We start from the raw sequence: 22916 nt of genomic DNA, 5'->3' as shown, positions 1-22916 counted from the left end.
TTATGATTATGACAGTAAGTGCTCAGAATATTTTCCTAGGCCATAAAGTACCTGTCAGCCTAATGGCTGCAGCAGACCATCAGAGCCTATGGAAACTAGAGCTAAGGACTCTTGACATTTCGTCTAGAAAAAGAAAAATCTTCCATGAAATCCGTTTCATCTTTGGGACTTCTTTAAGTAGCATTAAATACAAGCCAAACAAAGGTCACTCTTGAAGCATCTGATTTATCCTGAGTTTTAAAATAGCTAGTATTTGAACACAGCCTCTTCCCTCCAATACAGTGAGAACCCATGACACGTACCAGGGTAACTGTGCATTAGGACGGGAGAAACAGCCCGGTATGCAGGGTGGCTGGGGTCATACATCTGCGGGTAAGGGTAAGCATGCAAGTACTGTATGTAGGACTGATGCTGACTCATGGGGGAGGAGACGGCCACTCTGGCTCCCCGAGAGTCCTTCCAGTTCACGGGAGTCTTGCGATCATCGTTTTTCAGCTTGCTCTCATCCAAGGATTGAGAATCAGGACGCTTGGCCTCTTTGGGCTCCTCTTTGATGCTCGTTAACGATACAGGAAGGCTGGGCACACCACCCTCTTTGTTGGGGGTTTTCCTGGGACTATCCTCTTTTAGTTTCTTTTCTCTATCAAGTTCTTCTGACTTTTGCGGGTCTAGGTATTTGGGTTGGTATACATAATGATGCCATGTCCTTGAATCTGGATCCTGGTTTTGAAAAAAAAAAAAAAAGACTTGTTTCAAAATTTCAGTTTTCAAGAAAAGCTCATTCATCACCATGACAGCACGATTACTACTACTTCTAAGTTAACATTTATTTATATGCTCGCACTGTGCAATGAGCTTTACCGCCTCCCCTTACAGGAGGAGGTAATGTCTGAGGTAGGCATCATTAATAATCCCTTTTACAGAAGACAAAAGCTAAGTTTTTCAAGCTCAAGTAATATCAGGGTCACACCACTGCCCAGTTTGTGGAGCTGAGCTTCCAAACTTAGCTCCGCTGGAATTCAGAGCTGGGCTGTTAATGTCAATTCTTAACATTAAGTAACATCCTCAGACATATTTGATCTAACCTCATTTTCCTTTTAACATCTCACACAGGTAAAAAGAATTCAGAAAACTCAAGCTGGTAACAATGTTTTACTTACTGTTTAAGTAAGTTTTACTACGGTTTAAGTAATTATTATATCAATTTACATCATTAAAGGGGAAAACTCTTGGTTTCCTAATACATTTTCTTCACCTACTGCAGCTGAGGCTTAATATAACTGCATCACGTCTCATTATGTGCTGATATCTTAATCAAAACAAAATTAAAAATTAACAGGACACATTATGGCTTTTCTACCAGGAAACAAAGGCATCCATAAATCTACCAAATTGTACAGTTCTAATGCAGCCCTGTGAAGTCAGAGCTTGATTCGAGCCTCCAGAAATGGGGAAACTGAGGGTCCTTAAATGGCCTTTGTGACCCGCCCATGCCATTCATGATATAAACCCACTGGGTATCTAGGGTTAAGGCCCAACTCTGGGACAGAAATGAGCATGAAGAAAGGATTCTGTTGCTCTGATTCACCAGGGACCTGTAAGACCCCTCCCTCTCAGTGGGGGCTGGGATGCTGGGAAATACCAGAATTAATACTCGTGGGACTGCAGTTGAGTCAGGACATCTGAATTGTGACAGAAAGTGCTGGCCCATGTGTGGTTTCATGGTGACCGATTTTCAGGTGTTGGCACATTTAACCTCAGACTGGCTGACCAGGGGGGCTCTGGGGTGACTGCCTGAGGCCCATCCACCCAGACTCCCCGCTCTCCTCACAAGCGAGAAGCACTGAGCTCTGCTCTGGGGCCCTTAATGTAGAACATAAAACGGAACCCTAGGCACCTCAAGGCACCCCGAGTTTCATTAAAAAGATGAGTGGGGGGCCTCCCTGGTGGCGCAGTGGTTGGGAGTCCGCCTGCCGATGCAGGGGATACGGGTTCGTGCCCCGGTCTGGGGGGATCCCATATGCCGCGGAGCGGCTGGGCCCGTGAGCCATGGCCGCTGGGCCTGGGCGTCCGGAGCCTGTGCTCCGCAATGGGGGAGGCCACAACAGTGAGAGGCCCGCATACCGCAAAAAAAAAAAAAAAAAAAAAAAAAAAAAAGATGAGTGGGAAATGTGAATTTAAGGTCCCCGTCTTAATATGCCCAGAAGATGCCAAAATGAATTTGAAAATGTAAAAGAACAAATCGTTTGAGTGCTCAGACTCAGAATCTCAGAGTTAGAAGAGAACTCAGCCACTATGGGGTAGAATTCCCTCACTCTGGACTCAGAAAGAAGTTAAGGGATCTCATCAGAGTCAGTTAGTTCATGGCAGGGAACATGAGTCTGCAAAGCACATGGCCAAGGTTCTTTTTACTACACAACATGACAAGGAAACAGTGAGCAATGTACATTTCAGAGGTACACAAGAACTCCCGAGAATTCATTTAAAATATTTTTCAGGAGGAGAGGAATCCAGCCTAAGGAACCCTTGGGTGGATTTCCTGTGAAGAACTCTTAACCAGATCAAGCCCAGCCATGTACAAGTCTCAGACTGCTCTCTCCCTGTGGGGACCACACTCCACAATCTTACTTGTTTAAATCTCGAGGTTGGGTCTACAGCTGTCTGCTTCATAGAGTCCATGACAGATTTCATTTCTACAGCCTCCTTAATAAGCTGGTGGTTTTCCATCTGCTTAGCTTTGAAGCTGTCGGCCTGAAGCTGCTGCTGGTGATTGGAGAGAAGCTGTGATTTACCTGTCTCCTCAGATTTATTAGGCACTGACGGCCCTAGTTTAGAATGGTTTTTGTTAGGCTCCGGAGTAGAGGGAGCTTTTGAGATTGTGGCCGATGGCATGTTTTTCTGTTTACTGTCCTCTTTGCCCAGCTCTTTCAAGGGGAGCTCATTTTTCCTTTCACAGTCTCCTCTCCCAGTTTGGGCCATTTTCTGCTCTGCCAGCCTCTGGTCCTCATAGTACTTCTCATACTGCTGTCTATAGGCAGGGCTGGTGGCCATCAGAGACTTCTGGTCCATATAGAGCCCATAGGCGTACTGGCCATAATACAGTGACTGAGCCAGGGCCGGGTGTCTCTGCGTGATCACCGATTGGTGCTGAGGCTGTAAGGATGCAGAACTATGGTCCACTTTCTTGGCCTCGAGCTGCTCTGCCTTGTCTTTCTTATCTGCATCTTCCTCAGACTCCTTCTTGATCTTCATTCCCTGCGCACTCCCGCCGTTCCCAGCTACAGGGGCACCGACCTGCCCAGGGTGCATGTAACTTGGAGAATAATAAGGATCGTAGCCATGGTAATAGGGAGAGTGAGACTCTTTCATCTGAGATGATTGTGCTGTCGTTGAAGAATGCCCTTTTACAACACCATCCTTACTAGAAAGGATATCTGACGGGGAACTGGCCTTTGACCTCACGCCCTCCGACCTGCTGTCAGAACCGCCGTCATCGGCAGCATCAGAGATGTCCGAGTAGGCAGGGCTGCTCGTCTTGGCTGCGGAACTCTCGGCCCCATTCTGGGTCAGCACGTGCAGCGGGGCCACGGGCGCCTGCCCGTTCACCAACGCGCTGCACTCCATCCTCGAGGCACTGCCGATGGAAGGGCTGGGAGCATTGTCAGTGAAAGTGTAAACCTTATCAGCCTCGGCTTTGATACTGGCCATCCGGCTCTCCTGCGACTCGGACAGTCCGTTCGCTAGCCCTTCATTCTTGTTGAGATGGTCCTTTAAGAAATGCCCGGATACATCTCTGCCAGCCCCCTTGGCGTCCTCCAGTTTGCCCAGCTTCGCATCCGTTTTCGGGCTCCCCGTCTCTTTCCCTTCTTTGTCCTTCAGCTTCCGCTTCTCCTTTTTCTTTTTGTCTTTGAGCGACACGAGAGCTGGGTTCACGGTGACGGGCTCCCCCATAATCGTGGGCTTTGGCTGAATGGGCTTTAACGGAGGACTCTTTGGTGTGGCCTGGACCGCCGTGGTTGTGAGGGAGGGCAGTCCGGGTATGGTCCCCGTGGTGGTGCCCGTAAAGGCTGCAGTGGGAATAGCGATTAGCTGTGGCGGCGTCGGGGCCGGAGCGGGAGCAATGGGCCGGGCACTTTTAAGCTTCGAGAGGTTTTTGTCCATTTTGCAGCTGTTGGCTTTTTTGCCCTTTTCTTTCTCTCCCAAATTTTTCTTCTCGATTAAGCCTTCTGCTTCCAGTTTGGGCATTTCAGCAGCCAAACTGCCGTCTGCTGCCGAGCAGCTGTCTACGGTGGCCGTCATGTTGGAGATGACTGGAAGGTTGTTGAGGTCACTGTTGAGGCCCTTCTTTTTGCCAGAATTCTTCCCAGGCTTCGATCCTATAACAGAGCCCGGGCCATTGCTCATCAGCTCTCTCTTCCCCTTGGGGGTTCCAGGGGGGTTCCCCGAGCCAGGGGACACTGGCGCCTTCACCTGCTCGTAAGTCGATACACTTGTGCTTGGCTCGCTGCATTCCAGCGCCACGTTGCTCAAGGCCTCCTCGCAGTCCGAGATCTTGCCCTCGCTGTCCGGTTCGAACTCCAGCTTGTTCTCTGGGTCTAAGTGGGCATGAGCCTGGTGGTACCTGAGGCCGTTGATGTGCTTGTACTTTTTGTTGCAGTTTGGGTGCGGACAATCAATCAACACTGGAGAAGAGCAGCCCTGGTCCAAAAAAGTCATCTCTGGTTTCCCTTGAGGGGTGGTGGGAGTGCTTCTTGAATTTGTGCGGACACGCTTCCCGGGCTTATTGTCCTCGGAGCTGGAGTTCAGGTCTAGCTCCATCGGAGGCTTGTTTTTCCTTTTGTTGGTGGAGGAGGGGCTGGCTTTGATGTCCTCGGCGGCACAATTCGGGGGTGTCCTTCGCCCGCTGGCATTGAGGCTGCCCCGCCTCCCTTTCCCATTGGCCCCCCCTCTGTTCTTGTTCTGCAGCCCTCTGGACTCTGTGAAGCTGGCCTCCGAGCCTGGGGCAGCTGCGGTAGACCTCGCTCTTTTCCCCCGGCCCCGGCCCCCTCTCATCTCCAGGTCGCTGGTCGGTGACTCGCAGAACCTAGGGAAGCAAGTAACAGATGTCAAAACGAGCATCCCCAAAGGAGCCAAGTGAAATCACAAGGCACGCAATGCAGCAAAGAGCAGGCAACACCCCAGCAGCTTGAGGGCTGGGCCCAGATAAAGAAAAGTCACCCAATTCTTCCACTGACAATTTCAACACCTGAAAAAGAACAGGCTACCAATGGCTTATGCTCATCCTCAGAAAACCAACTCGGGTAGCTAAGTTTCCAATCCAGTTCAAATTCCCATATTGAGAAAAAGAAAACAAAGGAGAAAGAGAAGGGGCAGGAAGAAGCGATCTCCCTACAAAAAAGCAACCCAGCATCTGCATTTTACTGTATTCAATCCTGAATTGCTCATTGCTCTTTTGCCTGGTTTCAATTACAAACTGACTTTTATGTATTATTAATCTCTCTCTGTAGTCTCCTTGCAAAGAGAGGATGGGGGAAGGAGAGGGGAAGAAGAGGAAGGAGGAGAGAAAAACAGAGCCCGAAATCGAAGGCTCCATGCCTACCTGGGAGGGGCCCAGTCGTGCTTGGTGCAGTCCAATAAGGTCCCTACATAAGTTTTGTTCCTCCACGTGACATTGACCACTAGGACACCTGCAGGAGTGGGGAATGAAGACGGACCAAGGTTAGCACAAATTACCCTATTTCCAGTTCATTTATTATTACTATTCTTTTTACCAGCAAAGCTCTATTCTCATTTGCTTTCAAAAGCTGTGGTTTGCATTCTTCCTCTTTCTGGTTTCAGTGACCTCAAGCAAAAACCCACAGGAAATTGTGTGTGTGTGTTCACGAGCATACGCGCGTGGTACAAAAGGGTAAGGGCTGCGTGTGAGAGTGTAATCAAGATACTGCTGACAGAAGGAAATGGTTTTTGCCATGTCCTGCTGTAAAACAGCAACACTCACCTCTTAATTTTTCTATTATTACACATAATTGCTTTCGTTTGGCAAGCAGCCAACAAAAACTAAGCCCCAGTTACCAGCGCTTAAACCAGAAGGTGACTGAAAGCGAACGGTTTTGCTTCCAATTCAACAATATAAAATAACGGTGATTTTTATTTAGGAAAAAAATGATGCGCATGCACAAAAATAGGTCTGGGGGGGGGGAAAGCGGGAGCTTGGAGTTCAGATAGCAGACAATCAGCTATGATTTCTCCTTCCTAATCCTCCCCTCTCTGGCTTTGTGAGACAAGAATCAGCCTTGGTATGGTATCTGTTTCACTGTTTGGTATTGTTTCATATTAAGGACTCCTAAAATAGCCCTCTTAAGAAAATAAATGTGCACAATAGGTTTGCTCTTGGGGTTATCTTTAGAATCAACTTTAGTAAGCATTTGTCACAGAGGATTAGAAAAAAAAAAAAAAAAAAAAAACAACCTCAAAACCAACACGCTTGTTTCCTGCAAGCCATTCTGCTTTTCCCAACTGCTTTGCAGACAGACAATTTAATTTAGCACTGCATCTGTGAATTACTAAACTTAAGTGCACTTAGTATACCAAATGTCACAGGGAAACAAAATATAACATCCTCTTTATTTCTCTAGAGGACAAGTGCCATATTTTTTTAAACTCACTCCTTTAAAGCATACAGTAAAAGGACCTAGATTTTGAGACACACATAAAATATTAGGGTAAAGAAATAAAGTATTTAAGTGTGTCTTAGTTTCTATAAAGCACCACTCCCCCTTCTTTCTTGGAAACACCAAGGGGCAATACTCAAAGTCTATTTCTAGCTGGTTTACTCGCTTGCTCACTGCCGTTTTGAATTCTGCAGAAAATCTGTACTGAACTCCTTTGTGGTAAGGGACACCTCACAAGGTAAGTAAGACTCATTTCCTTGGGAATGTCTTTTAACAGCAGGTAAAATATTTGCATCGTTGGGACTCAAATAGTGGGGAAGAAAGGATTTCTTTCAAAAGGCCCAAAAAGAGATTTAAAAATTGTTTCCCATATGGTCTGTGTTACTATTACTTAGGTGACAGCTGAACTTACTCACTATATCAGTGGGGGGCGGGGGGGAGGGGGGTTTGAGGGGGAGTTAGCACAAAGCAAAGCAAGCATTTCCTCAAATCATAGTTGACTCCATTCTAATTCCTTCAGGGAAAAAAAAAATTAAAGCCATTGAGTATAAAAATTCTTATTGAGATGAGAATCGATGGTAATTAGGCATTTGGTCAAAATGTGCACAAGACGGAACAATTGGAGGAAAGGATTCTTTATGAGCACATCCCTTCAGGAAAAGGGAGGGGGTGGGAGACAAGGAGAAGGGGAAGACGAGCTGGTTTTCTCATCATCTGCTCTCTGGGGCACTGTGTGTGGTGTCAAAGACCTTTGCAGCTGCTTAAAATTCTTTAGCATGTCAGCTATATTTACAGTGCAGGAATCTATCTGTACTGCCAGAAGGGTACTGCATTTTAGCTTTGGACGCAATAGGCTGAAACACCGCGTTCCAGAGTCCCTGATGTAGCACAAATGTATAATTAAAATTGCTTGAAAGGAAACATGAAAGAAACAACAAACCCTCCATTCTTACAGTAATAAAATTAAAAACAGGAAAAGTCTGCACAGACACTTAACATTTGTCTGCAGTGAAAGGCTTTTGTTATTGCTTTTCCCCAAAGGGTTTCGCGTTTCCAGCAAATGATGGCCGCGGATTGGCCGACGCCTGCTGGGAACGCCGGCGCCTGATTGGCTGAGCCGAGGGCGGCCGCCCGGACCAGCGAGGCAGCAGCCCGGGATAAAGGAGCATCGCCAGGGGAAGAGGCGGCCGCGGTGGCGGGCTGGCCACGAGGCGAGGGCGCGCTCCCTGAGCCGGGGCTCTCTTGGGGACAGAGGGCTGCCCAGCTCCGTAAATCAACGCGGGCTGATCCGCGTGTTGAAAGGCTACTGTCCGCGTGACCGTGCTGGCTTTCCCAGCACGACCCACACTGCGCTGCTCCACGCACACACATCACGCCAGCCCGCTCACAGCCCTCAGCATCAAATTCCTGGTCTCGGAACAGGACAAAGGGAAACGTGGGGGCCGGAGAGAAGGACGGGACCCCAACACACAGTTAATGGTTGGTTAGGTGGGGTTATCAGGTGAAGCTGTCACATGGGAGAAACACAAGTTGAAACTTCCACGCTGCAAAACTATTCCCATCGCCTGACACTATTTCTTGAAGCCACACTCCTATCTAAGTACAAGTGACAGTATTATAATCATTATCATTCTTTAAAAAAAAAAAAGTCTATTTTCAACTTCAAAGGGCCTCAATAAGTCAGCCTAATTTTCCTAGAATCCCTCTATATTTTAAAAAATGTTCAAAATAAATGCTCCACTCCCTGGAAGATTTTGAACAGTTTCTTAATTAAATACGTGTGCTTGGTCTATTTTTCTTTATATGCACAGTCCACAATGTCACGTAATATTTATGTCTGCCTAGAATTCACGTGCGAATACACGCACGCACATGTTTACGCAGCCAAATCTGCTCTGTATTGGAATGAAGGCTTAAGGAATGCTTCTCATATAAACTACAAAGTGTACTGTTTCTTTGTCAGGAAGTCTATGTTTAGACAACATCCTATTGTGAGGGGCCAAGTACAAAGGTAATGTTTAGTTCTAAAAGATATAAACGGCTTATCATTTTGAAGTCACAGCGTCTTGAACACTTTGTAACCCATGGCCATATAAAGCAGGCTATACTTTTTAAAGGCATAAATGCCCAACATGAACATGAGTCCTTCAGAAGCCCAAATTTGAGTGTTATAAACCTGGGCATGGTTATTTTTCTCACTTATCATATATAAACTAAAAACAAATGTACATTTATTCCAAAAAGAGTTAATATTTCTCTTACGACACATGTATTCCTTCAAACATCTGGCCAATTTGCAAGGTGCTGGGGGCACTCTGTACAAGTCCTTTTCATCTTTATCTTCTCAGGTATCCCACCAGATTTATTATCTTCCCTTCCCACCCACAGACTGGGCATCATCTTTCTCAAAATGCTCATAATGCCTGCCCTGTAACACTTTATATTTGAAAAATATCTTCAGATTATTACCAATAAAGTAAAAATAAAGCTGAAGAGAGCAACAGATGGTTTTGGGTGTGCTTCCCACACAGGGTTTTCTTCTTTGTATTAAGGGTATGTCTTAGATACTGGTACACAATGTAAGCTGCTGCCGCCACAAGGCATATTACCTACTGGACACTTAGGAAGAAGGTGGTCTGTGTTCCATAACCTGAGCCCTTTCCTTACCTCTATAAAAGCCCGAAGAGCCCTGAGATCCCATAAGGATTCCACATTCACAGTATTCTATTATCTCCTCTTGTCAATACTTCGCAGTTAAGTGTTCCCAGAGAGATGGTCAGGCCCATTAAGCATTTATTGTGCATCTACAGAGTACACAACACTAGGAACCTATCTGGTGCTACAGAATCAACCATGTTTTTTGCCTGTAACTCCATACAAACTCTATACTTTTAAGAGTCTGCGAACTTGTAGCCGAACATAGGGATACCCTGTATTCCAGAAGTGGAAGTATGGTTTGCATATTACCCATACTAGAGAGTAGGCCCCTTAATCCATCTCATTAAACTAGACCCAGGATGTGACTTTCATAGTAACCGCCCTGCCCACAGTCCCTGCTCAGAGGGTAGTCTCAGGTGACTAGGCTCCTAGACCACTTATCCTAACCCTGGCCTCCTCTGACTGGTCCAGTGATGGGCAGCTGAAGCAGAGGTAACTAAACAAGGACGTGCTTTGGGAATCTGAGCTAGTGGTATAGAAGGGAAAGTTGATAATAAGAGTAGAAACCTGTAGGTCACAAGCTACTGAAGGGAGAGAGGACCATGATGGAGACAAGGATAGAATAGCTATGAGACAGAGGCCAATGGGTAGTGCAAGGCCCTCATATTTGTGTGTCCCTTTTCCTGCCTGCTTCATCACTGACAAGGTGGAGGTGGGGGGGCGGGGGAGGGCAGTGTCTCACCAGGACCCAGGACTGTCTTGGTATTTTCTTGTTAAAAAGTTGTCCCTGGTTCTGAACTACAATCTGTCTTTGAACACCTAGGTCCTGGATGTGCCTTCTGATACCCTACAGACAGTCCACTTGACAGCCTTTCACCCACGCAAGGACAATGACCATGTCGATATTCCCTTTGCCTCCAGTTGCCCTCTTTTTTCCCCTCCAGCAAAACAAGTGTCTTCAACCATTCTTGATATCGCACTTTTAACTGCCCTGGGAAAAAAACCTTTAAAGATGGACTTGACCAAATCCCCAAGGAAAGTTCAGGTTTCTAATGAATTAGGACCAAGCAGAGACCAAGTCTAACGTTCTCTCTTCTATGAATCCTCTCCAGACACACAGACCATGCATACCGCCAGAAAACGGCCACTCCCTCCTGAGTCCCCACTATGCTCCATCCAAGTCCTCTCCCCAGTGGATGCTCCCCAGAATCCATGGTTTTCCTCTGAGTCCACAGCTAGACACTTTCTCAGCCTCCTCCCTACCGGTTAGACGTGCTCCTGTCCCTCAGTTCTATGAAAGGCAAGTGACCCGATAAGTGCCACTGCCAGGCCTGACCCAGAAGAATCTCCTGTGCTTGTGCCTCAGATCTCTTCACCTTCCTGGCTCGCTGGCATGGAGACTACAGCAACCCGGAAGGCCACAGAAGATGGCAGAGCCTCCTTCAGCTGGGACCCTATGACAAGGAGAACCCGCATCCAACAGGAAGACCGAATCCACTCCATTAGGTGAGCAGCAAATAAACTCTGACTGTTTGAACACTGCGGAGACTGTCTTAAACTACACGGTCCCTTTAAAACCTTACTCCACTCATATACACAAGAGGCCTGTCTCTTCCAACCCAACTCCACTCCTTGAAAACATGAGCACTGTCTGCACCTACCATACCTGTGGGCACAGTGCCCAGCACATGGAGGGAGTTCATTCGACTCCCAGGGGCTACTAGATGATGACTGAAGAAAATCGAGATGGGAATGCTACCCAGTGTCTTCTTGTCACGATTACCATACTTTTCCAATAAGCATTGTCTCCCACTAGCTTCAAGATGATAGGAATTCTCCGTGGAGAGATTTTGCTTTGAAGATGTTATAAATATGGTTTATGAATTACTGTTACTGGGATTTGTGAAGATGTTTCCTCAAGAGCCGGGCAAATGCCTGATTTCCCAGCGGATCAGCCTAACTCTGTTTATAGTAGAGTTTACAGACTCTTTCAGAGTTTTTAAAGTGCCTCACCCCTGGGACAGAAGTCTTTTGCCAAGCACTGCAAATGCCGAATTTGGAATCCGACATCGTTTTTTGGCCCTCTTATTCACACTGCCACATCTGGATGGCCTGGGTGTGCACTTGTGCAGTAAACAGAAACCTCACTCCAGTTAACACCGAAATGGAACCCATTTATGCCACAATCCTTTTTTTTTTTTTAAGTGTACACATTTCTTTCCTTCTTTCCATTTTCTTTTTTTTCTCTAGTAGAAACATTAGTGACAATAGAAATGCCACAATATGCTGTTTCCTGAGTACAGGATAAAGTTCATGTATTTAGGATATCACATTACTCTCTATTTTTATACAACGTGACTATTGTACAAGGTAGGATTTATCACCACTCCTCTGTACTGAACTGCCTCCTTCTAAAATTCTGTTGTGCCCAATACTGGTACTTTTTAAAAAGCTGAGTCTTGTCTAGTACACTTGTTCATGTTTCTGGCTTCAGAGCTTCAAACCTTCAGATAGGTCTTTCTTCTAAAGGACAAAGTTCAGTTTATAATCATTGGGGGGAATTTTAAATTCACAACTGGGTTGCCAATGAAGTACCTGACAGCCAAAGAACAGAGGGACCTTCCTATTACCTCTGCCAAGGATGTATGGAGAACCAGGACCAGGAAAATAAGTGTTGCGACATGACCAGAAAATGCAGTATTTTTTTTTTTTTTTTTAAAAGAGCTCTACTGCTGGGCTGAATGTTTGAAGAGTCACTTTAACCACATCCTGTAATCAAACCATCTGGAACACAGTGCTGCGATTAGTCACCCTGAACAGTGGGCTTTATCTGAACAAATAGTGTAGGCAATGGGGTTGGGAGATAGGGCAGTATTAACAAGGGGAAGTGTAATGAACGCTTTATGCCCTAGTGTGCCGCCACCCCAGTCATAAACCCCAGAGACGCACTGCTCTGGTGTTAATGTCCTGCTTTATGAAAGCACAGTGAGCTTAAAGATTAAAGGAGTGAAGGGCTAAAAATTGCTGGTTTGGATAGATGTTCTCTGTCGGCGGCTGGAAAAGGCTGGCACCACGCTGTCTACGTTAATTATAACCTCTCCAATGACAGTTCAGCATTCCTAGTAGGGTTCGGTGTTATTTTCAGGACATTAGGAACAAGGTCCGTTTATGGGAGGACAGTTATGATTCTTTATTTGCCAGAGGTTAATCTGAACACTGAGACATTTCTTTCTGGTTCGTCTAAAGCCTTTCCCTAAATAACAAGAAAAAAATGTAAGACCTTAATTCAAATAAATGTGTTAAACCAATACCGAAAAGCAATGGCAAAAGGCTGCTGTAATCTACATTTTAAAAGATGATGTTCTGTCTTACTTGACTGTGCTTATCTCTTTCAAAAGTACATTTGATCATCGGGATAGAATCTATGGAAATCTTAAAACAAAACAAAAAACCTGAAAGGATTCCCCCCGTCCCCACTAAATACATCGAATAAGCCCTAGAAGAGGGGGTGGGGAAACTTGGCTAAAGAAACCTTGTTTCCCCATGGGTCTTATGGTTTAATACACAAAAGAACAGAAAGCCACTTCCATCACTGTCACCTCCCCCGCAGCCTTTGTTCTGAGGCTTGATGAGCTGTATTGATTTGGGAAAATCATTGAGCTTCTTGGAAAACTAGACTCTCGCTTATTCACTGCCATCTATTTCTTTCCCGTGAAGACAGGTGGTCGATATCCAGTTGACTGGTCAGCGCAAAGAAGCTCTCGCTGCTTTTCTTTTCTCACTTCCCTAGAAACGTTATCCTTCCCCTCTTCTAGAAAATACAATGGCCTGTGAAGAAGTCTTGTGGGTAAAAAGGGGGAGCAGGAATAAGGCTCTTTTTGTAAGGCACCACCAGGAACACAGAAATGCTGTCCCACACATTTGCATGGGAGCCTGCACCACCTATGTGGATGGTGACAGTATTTTCACTGACCGAGAATGACACAAGTTTCAGCCTTCATGAGAATTTTGATAGCCCAAGATATAATTTTTTTTAAATCAAAACAGATCACTAGAGCTCAAATATTTACTAAGAGATGCTTTACTTCTTTTAAATAATCAGTACTTATGTTTTAGCAAGTTTCATAGTTCACAGGTGTCATTATAGACATTTGGGGGTATAGCCAGGCTGCGTCCAAAGCCCCCTCACCCCCCCACCCTTGTGCTCCCAAGAAGATGCTTTTCAGGTTGTGATCCATCAGGGCTCAGCCAGAACACAACAGGTTGAAGATAAAAGATGAAGGAGGGAGAGAGAGAGAAGAGACAGAACAGAAAAAACACAGTCTCTGAGACAGACATTTGGAGCAATTTAAATGCATTAACTGAACAGGTACCTGTGCAGAGTATATGTACACACATACACATTTGTACAAAGAGGTTTCATTTCTTGTCTTTGAAAGTCTCAGTAAGGTATCCTTGAGGCTTGATAAGCGACAGCGCCACTCTAGTTTCCAGGGCAAAGCTCTAAACCTGAATTTTCTCCTCCTCCTTTGCAGGCAGGCATTAGTTTATGTGAAATCAGATGCACTTAGATGAATGATTTCTAGTGCTGGCAGGTTTCTCGGGCCCTCTCCTTTTTGGAGGCACAACTTCCTCATGAGAGTAGGAGAATGATTTCTCGTCCCCCCGCCCCCTTCTCTTTCTCCCTGGGAAGACGAGGGTTCAATGCCAACAGTAACAGAATGGACTCCCCTGCCCCAATCCAGTCTCATAAGCTTCAGTTATTAGCTCGTTGGGAGATCATTTTTTCTTCCTTTAAATAAAAGCATTCCAAAGTTTGGAAAAGGTATTTGATAAGTATTTATTGAAGTAGGCCTGCAATGAGCCACGATAACGATATGGTTGTTATTTTATTACCTCCTGACACATCGTTCCTTTAACAGGGTTATTTTAGGAGACAGCTAGGGGCCCTGGGCAGACAGCACACAGCCAGCATGCCCCAGGAGGAGAGGGAAACAGCCTCTATACACTCCCACTTGCAGCTTCGCAGGCCACTGAAGATAAGCAACTGGAAGAACGCAGGCCTTTCAAATCATCGGGCCCAGTCGTTTCCTGCACTTAATATTAATTACAGGATCTTTTCAGCTAACAACTTCTGCATCCAGGATCTCCACAATGCTGTTTCTGCAACTTGAAAAACAGGTAAATAGAACAGGAAAACCAGGCCACAAATAAACTATCCTGAAGGCAGAACCTTCCCCTCTACAGCACTGCCCCTAAAAGAGAGTATTCTTAGGGCTAAAAGGAGGAAGGAAGGCGCAGGAAGCCATGAATCTGAAAGGTCATTTAACAGATACCTGCCCTGTCCCTGTTTCCTGCTGCAGGCTGCAGTCTGTTTCATGCCCAATGCTCCCCCGTGGCAGGAGCAGTGGAGGAAGGGGCAAGAGGGGAGGCAAAGTAGTCACTGAGATGAACGAAACTGAAAGATGCAAAGGAAATAAAATCTAAGACTGAAAACCCTCACACACTTGGGGAAGGGGGTAGGCTCCGAATAGGGTTATGAAGGCATCAGTTCTCCCAATACCTCTCATCACCTGTCTTCCTCACAGACCTCTTGTAGATCAATCTCGTGGGTAATTAGCAGTTTCAGATTTAAATGCTAGTGAATTGCTTGTCAGAATCTGTGTTAACACAACTAGAGATTTTAGGACTGCATTTTAAAGTAATTTCTTACCATCCCCAGTCCTTGAGATACAAGGAGACAGTGGGAACCAATTGACAATTATGCTCATATCAAAAAGCTGCTACTGATGCATGTATCTCCCTGGGACTGAAGAGCCAGGCTTCATATAAATTATGATGCTTTATTTAAAACCAGAGCGCTTATTTGCTTTTGTGCCAGCTCTGGGCCCTTTTCATCTGCAGCTCTACTGGGCCCAGGAGAGCACACATTCCTACAGCTCTGCTGGCCACCAGCTGTGTCCCCGTAAATCATAAAACCTCTGAACAAGCCATTCTTTACAAAGGCCAACAGCATTTACTGGAAATGATCACTCTGCTATTATTCCACTTGCTGAAATTTAAAATAGCGATTTACAACAGCAGCTGAAAAACAAGGAACTGCCTCTCAATCGTGTGTGTGTGTGTGTGTGTGTGTGTACGTCAACGGGAAGGCTCTGATGTATCTGGCACACAAAGGGGTGTATTTTGTGTGTCCCCTAAGACTCACCATCTTTGCACATCTAAAAAGGAAATGCGGAACGCGGACGTCAGAAGGGCCAGAGTCAGCCTCGCAATGCAAGGCAATAGGATAAGTGAGGTTTCTGTCACTGGGGACCCTCCCTGTTCTCACCTGGAGGTGACCATGGCCAGCAGGCAGCATGGGAGGTAATTCACACCCTCTGGTAAGTGAAGCCACATAATTATGGCTCAGGTTCAGAATGTAATAGAAAAAGCAAAAATAAACTGAAGGATTAAGTCTAATCAAGCTCAGTCTGCAGTCAATTTTACTTCAAGGACCGGACAACGGAAGAAGAAAGACTCAGAGTGCCTGGGGATGGAACGGAACAGCCTAAACACCTAGAGAGATGGCTCTGGAGACAGACCCACCAGGCTCAAAGCCCACTTCGTAGCTGCTTCATCCTGAACTACACCTCTCAGAGCCTCAGTTTCCCCATCTACAGAGTAGGAATAATATGAATATCAAAGAAGGTGTAATTTGTGGAAAGCAATTAATGGGATACTGACATAAAATAGTCACTCAGCAAATGAACTCTGGCTTCCTCACCTCTGGACTCTCCCTGTAACTGAGGTCCACCCACTGAAGAATGGAGGGAGATGCCAACGGACTAAGGATCCCCCACTGGGAAATACAGCCAGCAGCAAGCAAGGCCTCCTGCGTTGCTTCCAGGGGAAGCAACCTCAGATATGGGCATCTGTACTAATTATCCTGTATTCCTGGTGACCCCGCTAATTGAACATGTGGTGTATCTATCTGTCTCTGAGAATCTTAGGGGCTGCAAATTCCAATACTAAGGACTTTTATTATTTGATAAACAACAAGGTCCTACTGTATAGCACAGAGAACTATATTCAATACCCTATGATAAATCACAATGGAAAAGAATATTTTAAAAAAGAATGTATGTATAGATGTAAACCAAATCACTTTGCTGTAGAGCAGAAATTAACACAACATTGTACATCAACTATACTTCAATGTTTTAAAAAAGAACTTTTATTACTTCTATACCTACCACCAGTTTCAACCAATAAAAAGTCATCCTTCCTACCACATCCACTGTTTAAAGCAAATGTTTCCTCATTTCAGCACTCAATAGTAAAGCCACTGAGAAATGCAGTTCTAAATCCCTGAAGCCTCCTCTCTGAATTGGGGTAAGAAAACCTCACATCAAGATTTCGGGGACAGCGAACTGAACACCCGACATCTGTCTAAATTACCAAAAAGCAAATTTCAAGGTCCCCAGTACCTCGACAACAGAAACCAGACGGGGGATGCAGATAGAGCTTACATGCAAACTCATCTTTCCGACCCCAGCTGAGCAGACCAGTTTTCATGACAATGGTCAGAGGCTGCCTTCCCACCCTCCCCCATCCCACATTCCAAAGTTCTTATCTTTCAGGGAAGAAAACAGCCCCACAGAGTTACAAGTATTTCAATAACGTGCTTAGAGACCAGCTCTTTTCTGTAAACAAGCCTAATGAAGCGTGACTAACAGTGCTCTCTCCCAGAGCACAGCACAGGGAAAAGGGCCTTTGTTAGCACTTACTGGAGCAAGTCATCGTTTTGCTGGAGCAGAACAAAACTTAGCTGGTTATTGATTGACCAGCCTCACTCGGTGTCACTGCTTGGCTGTCTCCTTCTATATACCGTGTGTATAAATACATGTGTTTACGTGGACACAGAGGTGCTCTAGACACACTCCCGCATACCCAGTCACACGCAGCCATCTCGGCTAACTTTGGGTGACATTCCTCTGCAAACCAGGTGAAGGATTCAAGGCATCTAACTGAAACCTAATTCCTCTCTGATACCTGTATCTCTTCTAGCCCTTGATATTACCTAACGTTTCTCTCCATGCTGTCAGTACCACCGACCTCAATTCTAGAGCCTGTAAACCGACACTCCCCAAGGACACTTCATTAGTTTCCAAAGTCATATGATTACATCCTAGGGATGACTGGCTTTTGCTTTTTAATAAATTCCAAACTGCCAGTGTTTCCTTCCCCAACTCACCTACTGATTCTGAAATTTAGCTCCACATGATAAATGCTAAATAAATATCCCATGACGACTCGAATTCTCTTTTTCAATTAAAGTTTGCCTTAAATGGTATGAATACTCGCAACAATGATGTTAGCAGGAATATTTTAAGTGGACCTGGACTTCTTTTTTGGACCAACAAGAATTCGAGTCAAAACTTGCTTTCCTTGCAACTCTGAGCACAAATTTCCGTATAAATTATTGACTGCACTTTGGCCTCATCTGAAACATTAGCCCCGCAGGCTGATAAGTTCTGACCCCAGGTGGCACATCAAGCCTCTGAGAAGAGGCTGGACCGTTGGAGCTTTGCACTGGGGACTAAGGCGTGAGAGCCAATCCATCAAACGCTCTGACAGCTTTTACAGCCTCTGAGCATTAGGCCCAAGTCAACCTCCAAGACTCCCATTGTTCACATGATTCTCTTCTTCTCAGGTCTGATGAAGTTAGGGTTAAGTCCAAGGCTTCAGCAAGAGAGAAAGGCTATTGTTAGTAACTCAGTCTTTATCGACTCTGACCTGCAGGGCAGCCAGCTTGAAGTCTTTTCCAGAAAGTAATGCACTGTTAATGGCTGCTCATCAGCAGGGTGTGTTTTATACACCTCTTTCCAGGGAAAGAAGACCTGACTCAACATTTCAGCATCCTTCCAGCTTGCCTTGTAATTCTCCCAAGAGTGAAAACGTACACGCACACGACCAAAATCTGATCTGTACCCACCACAGACCCTGAAATCGCTAATTCTAATACCAACACAAACACGGAATGTTTGCTGGGACAATGCTACCACTTGGCAGTTGGCAGATGGAACATTAAGTATTTTTTTTTTTTACAACAAGTAACTGTGTGGATTAGTACCCAGGGCAGGAAAACGCTTGATGGAGAAATGAGGTAGAAACATATTATTTCCTTCTAATGTCCTTTGCTTAAAATAACTAAAGACCTTTTTCAGCTGAAACGGGAAGTTAGATTTGTGAGCAGTTAGCAACAGACTGGATGGCCTCAGGGTGAGGGTACAAAATTCCACTCAGGTTTCCTTTGAGGAATGTAGCACTCGAAAGGGGTTGCAGAATTAGTGGTCCAAAGGCTTTCTCATTTTCTTTGAAAGAAAAACCAGGCAGACCATGTGTTTCTTATCCAAACGGGCCTCCCAGTGGAGGGGGAGGGGAGGGGGGAGGGAGAGGGGGAGGGGGAGGCGGGGGCCTGGGAAAGGGCAAGCACTTACGGGACCAGGATGGTCCCTTAAGTGCAGTGGGTGCCCAGACCAGGCATGCCACACAGCAAAGTCCCTCCAAACGTGCTGAAACTGCTGACCAACAGCCTTGGTGCCAAGGAGAAAATCACATGTTGATGTTGTAGAAATCACATTTCTTGGATACAGAAAAACTGAAAATCCAAACGGCTTGGTGTTTCACTTAGCTTTTGATTTAGAGATTTGGGGTCACAAAATCCTATAACATTTAGCCGCGAGATAGATTACGCTATTTTATTTAGTATATACTGGTATATGAATCAGTACACAGAAATTAGTGCATGTTTTTCCAAGCGAGTGAACAGAAAACCATTTTTCATTGTGTGTCTGACAGTATACTGACTCCAAGGTATGTGAATGTTAATACTAGATTTGATAAGCTTTCCCAAGAGGTGACAGTTAAGAGAACAAAATCTCTTGGTGCCACAGGTTACATTTTCTGGTGCCATTCAGTTCAACTCAACTTTAATATTAAAGAAAATTAGAATTTTCTAACTCATCCAAGAATGCAATGGTCAAAGCACATTAAACTCATAAGTATCATGGGCTACCACGGCCAAATTTTGTGTGTGTGTGTGAAGTATTCAAGACAAAACTGCACACGTAGCCTGTTCTTACATAAAAGGTCTTCCTTGGGTAGTCCTATGTCTCACCACCCAGAAATAAGCTAGGAAAAGATCCAGAGAAAAATCAACTAAAATATTCAAGTAGCTGCTATATATAAAAAGACTATAAAGTATAAATCTTGAGTCAATAAGATTAAAGCTGCAAGGGGGCCAAATTGATTACTGAAATGTTTAAGCCTCTAGACACAATGAACTCGAGATTTGCTACTGAATCTTGGTATAGCTGAATTTGGAGTCTCTTCTGAAGCTTCAAAGATGGCAATCCAAAACTAATAAAAGCAGCATTATTTTACACAACAGGCAGTTAACATTTGTGTTACTGTCCCCAGGGCGTAAAGACAGAAAATAAATATAAGAACATTGATTGAGTGCTTTACTACATGTAGGTCACAAGAAGAAGTGCTTTTACACAGATTACCTCATTTATTTCTCAGTGCTTACATGCCAGGTTCTTTTATTATTACTATTTTACTGGTGAGCAAATTAACAATAAGAAAGTTTCACTGACTGACTTGCCCCCAGTCAGAGATTTGAACACAGGCAGGCTGACACAGGCAGGCATGGCATCTGTACCATGCTCCTAAATGCATTGTACAAGTTTACATAAACATTAAGTTTATTAACAACACAATTTCATGAAGAAACTATGCATGCACGGACAGGAACCCACAAGGTTACAGCCATGTACGTGCTGATCAGTGGTGAGACTGGAGGTCTGTGCATGCGTCTCGTCCCAGCTCCACGTGAGACACCACAATGGAAGCTTGAAATGAACCACGGTGAGAATATATACAACAGAAAACAGCAAACACTACACATCAGGGTTCCCCTCCTCTCAGCTGCCACCTCCCACCCCAGAGCCAGTGGTTAACCATCCACCAGCATACCAATGCTTAAAACCCTTATTTGTTGAACTACTCTTCTCTCCTGTAACGTGCTGTGTCAGAGAAAACAGCGGTCTGGGAAAAGCACAGAATCTGGAAATGCTTCTATATTCAACTTATGTTTAACTGCTTAGAAGGTATTATCCATAGTATAAAACCAAGGGATTGGGGCTTCCCTGGTGGCACAGTGGTTGAGAGTCCGCCTGCCAATGCAGGGGACGCGGGTTCGTGCCCCGGTCCGGGAGGATCCCACATGCCGCGGAGCGGCTGGGCCCGTGAGCCATGGCCGCTGGGCCTGCGTGTCCGGAGCCTGTGCGCCGCAGCGGGAGAGGCCACAACAGTGAGAGGCCCGCGTACCGCCAAAAAAAAAAAAAAAAACCAAGGGATAATTCTAGAACTCACTACAGACTACAGTTCTAACTTCTTAGGATTTTAGATGTTGTTTCAAAGGTGTCACAATTCACACCCGCAGACTTCTGCTTCTGTTTAAGCGTTCACATCTCATCAGTCATCAAGTCATGCCTATTTTGACTCCTAACTCACTCCCGACTCCATCCCCTCCTCTTCATCCATACCACTGTCTAGTCAGGTCTTGGTTACCTTTCCACTCACCACTACCTCTCCCCTGCCTCACACATTAAAGTGCCTTTAAACTTCCCTGGCACACAACAGGTCACTTCATGCTTTGCTCCTACCTTTTGCCTGGAGAACCTGGACCTGCCTTAATCTTTGGAGTCTGAGTTCAGGTGCCTCAACTAGGAGGCCCTGAGGCTGCCTGACTGCATCCGTGGATATTTCTATCACAGAACTTACCGTAACATTCAGGATGCCCGATTTTTACCTGCCAACCTCTCAGACTAAGCACCATCTCTTTCAAGGTGCCTGGCAAAGAGCAGGTACTCAATAAGTGGGTTTTTCTTTTAAGGCAAGTGAAACATTAAAATGAATCAAAGCATAAAAGAACCCTCCCTACACTGTTGGTGGGAATATAAGTTGGTGCAGCCACTATGGAAAACAGTATGGAGGTTCCTCAGAAAACTAAAAATAGAATTACCATATGATCCAGCAATCCCACGCCTGGGCATATATCCAGACAAAATTCTAATTCAAAAAGATACATGCACCCCTATGTTGATAGCAGCACCATTCGCAGTAGCCAAGACATAAAAACAGCCTAAATGTCCATCCACAGATGAATGGATAAAGATGTGGTATATATCCAATGGAATACTATTCATAAAAAAGAACGAAATAACGCCACTTGCAGCAACATGGGTGCAACTAGAGATTATTATACTAAGTGAAGTAAGTCAGAAGCAGAAAGACAAATAAATACCACATAATATCACTTATATACAGAATCTAAAATATGACACAAATGAACCTATCTACGAAACAGAAACAGACTCACAGACATAGAGAACAGACTTGTGGTTGCCAAGGGGGAGAGGGTTCGGGGAAGGATGGAGTGGGAGGTTGCAGTTAGCAGATGTAAGCTCTTATATATAGAATGGATAAACAACAAGGTCCTACTGTATAGCACAGGGAAGTATATTCAATATCCTATGATAAACCACAATGAAAAAGAATATTTTAAAAAGAATGTATATATATATGTATAACAATCACTTTGCTGTACAGCAGAAATTTAACACAACGCTGAAAACCACCTACACTTCAATAAAAAAAAATGAATAAAGGCATAAAGGAACCCCTGTATTATAATTATATACACAAATTAAAATATAAAAGCAAAAACCATGAAGCTAAGTGTCATTCATCACCCGATTCTGATATTTCCGAAGTGAAGGAGCCTATCTCGGTTGATTCTTTCCATTTTCAGAGTAACTTGATGATAATATAGATGTAAACAATTTGGCTTTATTTATCTTCTATTTTTTATTAGAAATTTTTGTGAACTAAGTATAAGTACCCTTGTAAGTTAAAGAAACCAGGAACCTTCCTCTGGGATTTCAAGAGCCATCCACTTTTACTGAACTATTACAAAAGCAACTGATGAGGTACATTTGTTGCTCACATGATGCAGACGTACACAGACCGTAACCCACCCAGCCCTGGCAGATCTGGACTGCTGGCCTCTCCCCCTGCTCTTTCCAATCTAACGAACAATCAGATCCAACAAATCTCCTCCCAATAGCCTGCCACTGGTTCTTCTCCCAGACTCTGGGCCCCAAAGAGAGATTTGTCATTGCTTAAATAAATTTTACAGATGTAATAGACAGAGGTAATAAAGAAAACAGAGCTTTTATAAAACAAAGTTGACAGAGCAGAAAACTCTCTCTCCATAATGGGACGCACACTGGTGCGTCCGAGGCGGCTTGTGTGTACCAAAGGGAAGTAGACAATGAAGCTTAGGAAGCATGAAATGACAGCCTTCTTTGCCTTTCAGGGAACGTAAATTTTATTTGCTGCATGTAAATCTTAAAGCCATGGTTTTCAACCTGCATGTGTGATCACCAGAAATTGATTTCAAGGAGATAATATAATTATTTAACTTACTGCTCAGCAGTGCAAATCCCGGGTTACACATTCATGATCATTACTAGC

General features: G+C 44.8%; 1 protein-coding gene across 4 annotated transcripts in view; it reads right to left on the bottom strand.

The window, feature by feature from the left end:
* ZNF608 (zinc finger protein 608) overlaps window positions 1–22916 on the bottom strand; it is a 111406-nt gene that overhangs the window by 4964 nt on the left and 83526 nt on the right. For all 4 annotated transcript variants that reach the window (XM_082622806.1, XM_082622807.1, XM_082622804.1 and 1 more), the window contains 3 exons: window positions 5600–5687; window positions 2629–5083; window positions 303–720 (listed from right to left, as the gene is read on the bottom strand). In XM_082622806.1, coding sequence (XP_082478932.1) covers window positions 303–720; window positions 2629–5083; window positions 5600–5687 — 2961 coding nt within the window. The remainder of the gene's footprint in view (window positions 1–302; window positions 721–2628; window positions 5084–5599; window positions 5688–22916) is intronic.

The sequence above is a fragment of the Mesoplodon mirus genome (assembly GCF_964341445.2).
Source record: "Mesoplodon mirus genome assembly, chromosome: 5".
In the NCBI taxonomy this organism is placed as follows: domain Eukaryota; kingdom Metazoa; phylum Chordata; class Mammalia; order Artiodactyla; family Ziphiidae; genus Mesoplodon; species Mesoplodon mirus.
Note: the sequence above shows the minus strand (reverse complement) of the source record. Positions and strands in the feature narration are given on the sequence as shown.